Source organism: Nicotiana attenuata, unplaced genomic scaffold (assembly GCF_001879085.1).
Source record: "Nicotiana attenuata strain UT unplaced genomic scaffold, NIATTr2, whole genome shotgun sequence".
Taxonomy (NCBI): Eukaryota; Viridiplantae; Streptophyta; class Magnoliopsida; order Solanales; family Solanaceae; genus Nicotiana; species Nicotiana attenuata.
The window spans coordinates 31,896-39,608 of record NW_017670859.1 but is presented as its reverse complement, the minus strand read 5'-3'; the positions used below and the strand labels follow the sequence as shown (position 1 = coordinate 39,608).

Sequence of the window (7,713 nt, the reverse complement as noted above, 5' to 3'; positions counted from 1 at the left end):
GCCTAGGCAAGTCGTAGGTAATAACTTTAATAAAACTGGAATTGCCTTTGTTTGATTATCAACTGTTAAAATCAGTAGGCAAAACCTGATTTAGACTTCTTTTCTGAGTCATCTGATAAATCTGGTTCTGATGTTATCGCTCAAACACCTTGCTTTAAGATTTTAAATTCATACCTTAACTGCGTATAAGTCATGCTATCTATGTGCATTATCTGCGGAGGTATACATGAGCCTTCTACTTGCTTATATGTTTCCCCCTCTAAATGCAGTCTTATATGTTTTGTATGTCGCTTTAGTATTTTTGCCTTTGAACCTGAGTGTCTGCCTAGAACCTCCATCATATAGGAATAGGAGTCCTAAATTCCTCCGGGACTGATAGGAAGGAACGGGTAACAGCATGCAATAAGAATCGAGACCAACCCTCGCTTTAATTACCTTCATGGGGCGGGAAAGGGTAGATATGGATATGATGACCGGTGCGCTAATATCACGTGTATACCTCTTTTGAGGAGTGTCATACCGGGTATTGCATTGATGTGATCCATATTACAAACAAACCTAGGACCCCTTTACATTCATAAGCATGCTTAGATTATAACTATTTTCAAAACCTTGCTTTTATTAATCGTTTTTTCAAACGCTTGTGTATTTTAACCTAAATCCCCTGCTATGTGAGCCTTACTTATCTACTTGCTAATTGCACAAATTCACAAAAACTGTCTGGCCGGGAACCACATTAGTGGATCCTGAGGGGTGCCTAACACCTTCCCCTTAGGATAATTTCAAGCCCTTACCCTATCTCTGGTTATCAAACGTAGTTGTAGATAAACCCTGTAGGTGCCCTAACGCACCTTAAAAATCGTTAGGTGGCGACTCTTCAAAAAATGCAATACCCAATTCCCAAAAGGAAATGAGTCATTACACCTCCATGAATGTCAAAACCCGGACTCCCCTCCGCGGAGGGAAAAATGGGGCGCGACACCTTGTGGAACATCGACACCGCCAACGATCATATGAATTACGTGTTGCGTTTCTTCCTGCTCATTTTTTCTATTTGCATCTCTTTCCCTGAAGTGGATCTTAGCTTGATCGCTGAGAAATTCTCGAAGATGGCCCTCGTTGAACAACCGAGCTACCTCCTCCCTCAGCTGCCTGCAGTCTCCGGTTCTATGGCCATGTGTTCCATGATACTTACACATCAAGCTTGGATTCCTTTGAGAAGGATCGGATTGTATAGGCCTGGGCCACCTGGTGTCTTTGATTTTCCAATAGCTGACACGATCCCCGATGCATCTACACTAAAATTATACTCTGACAATCAAGGTGCCTCCACGGGATCGGTATGTTTATCAAAACCATTCTTACTCATGAGTCCCCGAGAGTTTTGACCTCGATTGTTTCTCCGATCATTTCGAGAAGCGTTACACCCCGAACTGTTATTTCTCTGACCGATATATGGCTGATACCGTCCCTTGTTTGATCTTGATTCCCCGTCTGTGTCCCTCGGGGGCTTAGCTACCAATCTATTAGGATGAACTGAACCCAAAGGGGCTCCCATCTGATCGTCCTCGACCCTGATCTTCGATTGGTAACGATTATGTACGTCTGACCACGTCACAGCTAGGTACTCGATCAGATTCTGCTTTAATTGTCGTGACGTGATTGAACTCCGCTCATTCAAACCCTGCATAAAAGCCTGTACTGCCCAATCATCGGAGCTCGGTGGTAATTCATTTCGCTCCATTTGAAACCAGGATACGAACTCCCTTAACATCTCATCATTCCTCTATTTTATCTTGAAAACGTCTGATTTCCTTGTCGCCACCTTTATGGCCCCGGCATGTGCTTTCACGGAGGCGTCTGCTAACATAGTGAACGAATTGATAGAGTTCGGAGGCAAGTTGTGATACCAAATCATGGTTCCTTTCGAAAAAGTTCCCCAAATTTTTTCAACAATACTGATCCGGTCTCATCATTGTTCAAGTCGTTTCCTTTAATCCCGCAAGTGTATGAGGTAATATGTTCATTAAGGTCGGTTGTCCCATTGTATTTAGGTATATCGGGCATGCGAAACTGTTTAGTAATGGGATTCGGAGCCGCACTCAGAGGGAATGGCTTTTGTATGAACTTTTTGGCATCCAAACCTTTCAAGACCGGGGGTGCCCCCGGTATTTGATCAACACGGGAGTTATAAGTCTCAACTTTCTTGTCATTATACTCAATCTTCTTCTCCCCAGACTCGATTCTGTTGGTGAGTTCCTCGAGCATCCTCATAACTGTGGGATTAGTCCCCGAGCCATTACCGTTTGATCTTTCAGGTATCGACTCAGTACGTCAAGTGTTTTCTGGTTCGACTACACTTGGAGTTTTGTGCTGACTTTGAAGCTGAGTGATAGTAACCTGTTGAGCTTGTAGCATCTCGAATATTACTTGGAGGCTGACTCCCTCGTCTCCTATACCTTGTGTTCCTTGGCCACCAGATCGGGCTTCCCTGCGTACACTTCCTCCGGGGTCCGCACCTAAATCCGCATCCAAAGTAATGTGCGAACTAACATCGACCGGTTACCCATTTAGCACTTCCACAGGGTTAATCGGTGGTACACCGACCCCTACATTGTTGTTTTCCCCATGAAATCCAAGACCCTCATCACTGTGTACGGGTGTGTTTTGCGAGTTTGACATGTTTTAACCTGAAAACAAAAATTCTTGACAAGAACAAGTGTGAAAATAACGTGTGTTATCAGAATATGTATTGAAATAGTCACTGTTATCTTTAGCCCCACGGTGGGCTCCAAACTGTTTACCTCGAAAATACGAGTAACAATTAAATTTGATTTATGGTTTTAAAGATATGTGATTTAGTTTAATGCTAATTGATAACCAAGAAAACTAGCGTGTAAACGAAGGAAATAAGTAGAATCAAACCAGTGTGCAAGACAGTCTCAACCTCGAGTTAATGTGGCCTCGAGGTTGGTTAAGAACAGTAAAGTAAGAACAATTAAGTAAAGAGACGATTATGACGAAATATGAGCCAAGAAGTAAGAGAGTATACTCTTTGCCTATTATCTATGATGTCTACAAATGATTGGGGTCCCCTTTATATAATGGAGGGAATCCTAAATAAGGTACATTTCTATTTACAGTAAAGAATCCTATTGGAACAGCTGTCTGACCGCCTAGTACGGATTCGTACAAATAAATTCCGGAATTTACGTCATGATCTTGGGGACGTGGTAGGAATCTTGCTCATTCTGTTACAAACTTATAACAACATCATCTCGAGGCCGGTCACGTTCAGCCTCGACATTCATCGGTCACTTTGGTCTTCGAACTTCGAACTCTGCCATCGGTCTCGAACCCAATGTACTTGGACGTATTCTTGAAGTGGTTCCTCGAGCCCACCAAATCGAACATAGTTGATTTCCACCGTATACACTTATATAGGCAAAGATTACTTTTAATTTGCGACTGAAACTATTTATATCCAACAATCACAAAAGAGTATAACCAAATATATATATATATATATATATATATTATTTGCATACTTTAAAAATCATTATGTTTCAATAGGACATTTGGATATTGTTGATTGTGTCTTGCTGTTTCTATGGTTTCTTTTCTTATATGGTTATTCTATTTTGAAAGAGGACTTTAAGCTATAAATACTAGTGTTATTCGACGNATATATTGGCCTACTATTTTGAGAGCGGCTGTCATTTTCGCATTAAGGCAGTCATTAGCTCTTAAATGGTACATTTAAGTTCGATAAGTTTTCTAAAATATCATAAAGCAAGTTGTTCAATCATATTTTGACATTTGAAATGGAGTAGTAACTTGTCTCCATCCATCTCGAACAACTTGTGTATTTATAAATTTGCCTCCCTATTTGTAAATTAGCGTGTTTATCTTATTCAATTTTCCTCATCTACAAATATTAAACGTTGGAAGGAGGGAGTTTCTTGTGTCAAGAATGTGTTTTCCAGGTTTAAAATAATTCTTTAGTTGCTCATTTAATAATTAGCTATTCCTGATATTGTTAATTGGCTAGCTCGTGCAATCACCTTAATTTAGTAGTATACCTGGACCATATAATTTGATGCTTTAAAAGATATAGATCGACCTCAAAAAATAAAACCACTTGAGCACTAAGATAAAATAAATACATAGTAGCTTGCAACTTTTCAAAGTTTTAGCATTTCACACAACTTGTAATTATTTACAGGGAATAAAAACAAATCCCAAATTCACATCAAGATGGAACAAATTAAATAAACAATACCTAAAAGCTCCCAAAAATCTACAGAGAGTCTTAGAATAACTTAAAAGAATTTGAAGACTTGACTGATTTCAAGTCATTGGAGGTCGGAGATGGTTCACCGCCGGCAGGTAAGTCGGCGAGTGCGGCTGCCATCCGGCGAATGCTGACGGAACGAGCAGTTCTGAAGCTGTAGGATCTTTTGCTCTTAGAAAATATATTGGACGACTTAGATAAAATCAAATAAACTAGAGCTTGAACTAGAACAAATAGACCAACTTTAATCAACATGTTACTATCAATCTCCATTTTCTATTTCCTTCTTTGTGGGAAGGTTCTTGAAAAAATATATGAATTGGAAAGAGAGGGAATTTAATAAATCAGAAGTGAAAGGAAAGGTATGTAGAGAGAAAAGGGCATGCAGCAGACGTATTTATATAGAGTTAGCCGACCTCTTTGAGTTGGCTTTACCATTGACATTTAGAGAGGAAGCATCTCAAGGAAAAGGGTTGCATGGAAATTTCCATGCTAGCTATGAATTCAACTCGTGGCACGTGTTTTCAAGAGGTTAATTTAGGTACTTCTCATGATTATTGACATTTCCAAGTAACCCATTTTGACTAATCTCTTTAGATTCAACAAAGGAAAATAGAATCTTGAAAAAAGGAAAATAGAATTTTAAAACTTGTGAATATTTGTATGGCTATAATTTATCTAATTAAGAAAAAATATAGAATTATATTATTTTTAAATATAGAAATGTTGTTAGGTATTTTTTCTAATATTCTTAACATATTTGATTTTCCTTGATGGAAGGGTAACACATTTATCATAATTGATTTTACGTTTTAGAAAGAAAAAAAAATCTTCCGTATTTGGCTAGTTCTTTTTCTTGAAGAAAAAGATTTTGGGCTTTTATAAATTGAGAATCCTTCTAATTTAGTAATATCCACAATGTAGCCTTAATAAGGCATTTGAGAGTATTTTTATGGGGAGAATTTGTGAGATAGGTACTAGCCTGCCACTTGTGTTTGCCTCTTTGTGAGGTTGTTTGATCTCTCGATATTTTGTATTTTTTTTTTTATAATGGATTGCGCATCTCTGTCTGTGGATGTAGGTCAATTGGCCACGTTAAATATTTGTGTGTCTTTTGGTATATATCTCTTTTGATGTCTGATTTATCGTCGTTTAAGATTTGCTTTATTAGCTTTCACATGACATTTGATTATTTCGATCGTAACAGATGTGTCGTTCTTTTTTAACATATTAAAAAGAAAAGTGTGTCATACAAATCAAAATAGCGAAGTACTATTTTTTTAATTTTTTTTATAAAACTCCTTATCAGATAAATTATATGAATGATTCTTGGTTCTGTTTCACAGTTTCAGACGTTCAGTCAGATTGAATAACGATAAACTGACCGGAACACTGCACTATGGAGTAAGCAAGTATAATCATCCTTTACCAGCATACAAGATACTGGACATAAATATACAACTTTCGTTAATGATTAAATATGTTACTGATGTTTAGCTTAACGTCTATATATATTTATATGTATATCGCCTTATGTTTTACTCATGTTTTAGATTTAGAATGTAAAATGTGTTGATTTATATTAATTTGAGGTGTTTTTATGTGTAGGAATGATCCGAGAGCAATTGGGGCCGAAAGGTGCGAGATTAAAGCCAAAACAGACGAAAAAAAAGGGAAGGTGGCATTTTCAGCGCCACAGGCAGTGCCCCACGCTACCTGTGGTGCCCCAGACAGCGTGCTTAATTTACCAGCGCTAGGGACGGCGCCTAGCGCTGGGCTAGACACAGGTGACGGGATTTATGGTCCAACGACAAGGTTATTTCGGCTCTAGACCTACCCAACACGTATAAAAGCAAGACTAAGCTTATGTTTAGAGGGGAGATGTCACTTTGAAGGGAGAATACACACAGGAAACATTCGGGAGCAAGAATATCTCAGATTTCTTCATCTTTTCTTAGTATTTTCAATTATCCAACACTTATGAATTTGTTTGATACTATCATGAGTGGCTAAAAACCCATAGTTATGGGGTTGTGATTTAGCCATGAATATTATTGTTTAACTTTGACTTAACCTTGATTACAATTCACTAATATATGGTTGTTTCTTCAATTCTGTGATTAATTGCTTAATTGTCTGGCCAGCAGTTAGGTTCTATTTACTATCTATGCTATGCTTGGGAAAGCCATGTTTAGATTAGAGAAGAATTAAAGAGAGCATGATATTAACTCTTAAAGGGGCGAATTTGTGGTTAGGATAGGAATATACCTAGTCACCATGCTTAATAAATATCTTAATCTTAATGCATTCTTAATAGATTGATGTCATAGGAATATAGGCGAGTAGTACTTCGGGAGAAGGCAATGAGAGAAATTATCGATTAATTAGCAACCATGAGTGAATTGTATGAAAGGGAGAGTTAACTAGATCACCATAGGATTGGTGAATCGATCACAACCCTGGAATATTTGTTTCTATTGAATACATAAAAATTATTTTATTGCTTGATAATTTAGTAACTACTTAGAAATGTAGTTTAGTATAATCACATTCTTGAACTCGAATTTGACTTGACTAAATAACAACCTTGGTGAATTTAGTGGGCAGTTGATACAAGTCTCCATGGGTTCGACACTCGACTTATCATTTTATGACTTGTACGACCACGTATACTTGCGTGTGCGTTTGGGAGCAACAAGTTTTTGGCGCCGTTGCCGGGGACTTGAATATTGACTACTTTCTATTTTTTGCTTTCATTGTTTATTTCTTCGAGTCTAACGTTACTTGATTGTTGCTCTAATCTCAGGAACTTAGATTGAATGCGCAGTGTCAGAAGCCAGGATAGACTTCAAGGCTTTGACCCCGAATCTAAGAGAACATTTCATAGGAGGTTGAGGGAAGCAAAGGATATGAATAATATTCAGGCGCTTGTTCAATTTCCTGTGAACATGGCAGAGGAGCAACATATGGCTATTCAGGAGGTAGCGATGCCCAGCATTGCTAATGTCACCTCCAGCATAGTGAAGCCCAGAATCACCGGGAACTTTGAGCTGAAACGGAGCATAATCCAGCTGCTTCATGTGAATGGGCAGTTTATGGGTCTTCCACACGAGGATCCACAACAGCATATCCTGAACTTCTTGGAGATTAGTGATACTTACATCACTAATGAGGTCACTCCAGACTATGTGAGGCTCACACATTTACCATTCTCTCTGTTGGGCGAAGCAAAGAGATGGTTGAAGGTAGAACCGGCTAATTCTATTACATCATGGAATGATCTGGCAAGGAAATTTTTGCCTAGGTTCTTTCTTTCAAGCAAAACTGCAAAGATCAGAAGTGAGATAGTCGCCTTCAAATAGAAAGCAGGAGATTCTTTATACTCATCTTGGGAGAGGTTCAAGGGGCTGCTCAGAGAC

At 38.4% G+C, this 7,713-nt stretch overlaps 1 protein-coding gene across 1 annotated transcript; it reads right to left on the bottom strand.

Moving 5' to 3' along the window:
• Positions 1-4,120: 4,120 nt before the first annotated feature.
• On the bottom strand, positions 4,121-4,682 carry LOC109243962. Its single transcript, XM_019410982.1, has one exon. The coding sequence runs from the start codon at positions 4,565-4,567 to the stop codon at positions 4,313-4,315; it is 255 nt and encodes an 84-aa protein (XP_019266527.1). The 5' UTR covers positions 4,568-4,682; the 3' UTR covers positions 4,121-4,312.
• Positions 4,683-7,713: the final 3,031 nt, after the last annotated feature.

Coding starts and splice junctions, on each gene's coding strand:
- LOC109243962 (XM_019410982.1), bottom strand. CDS start 4,567: ATGGAGATTGATAGTAACATGTTGATTAAAGTTGGTCTATTTGTTCTA.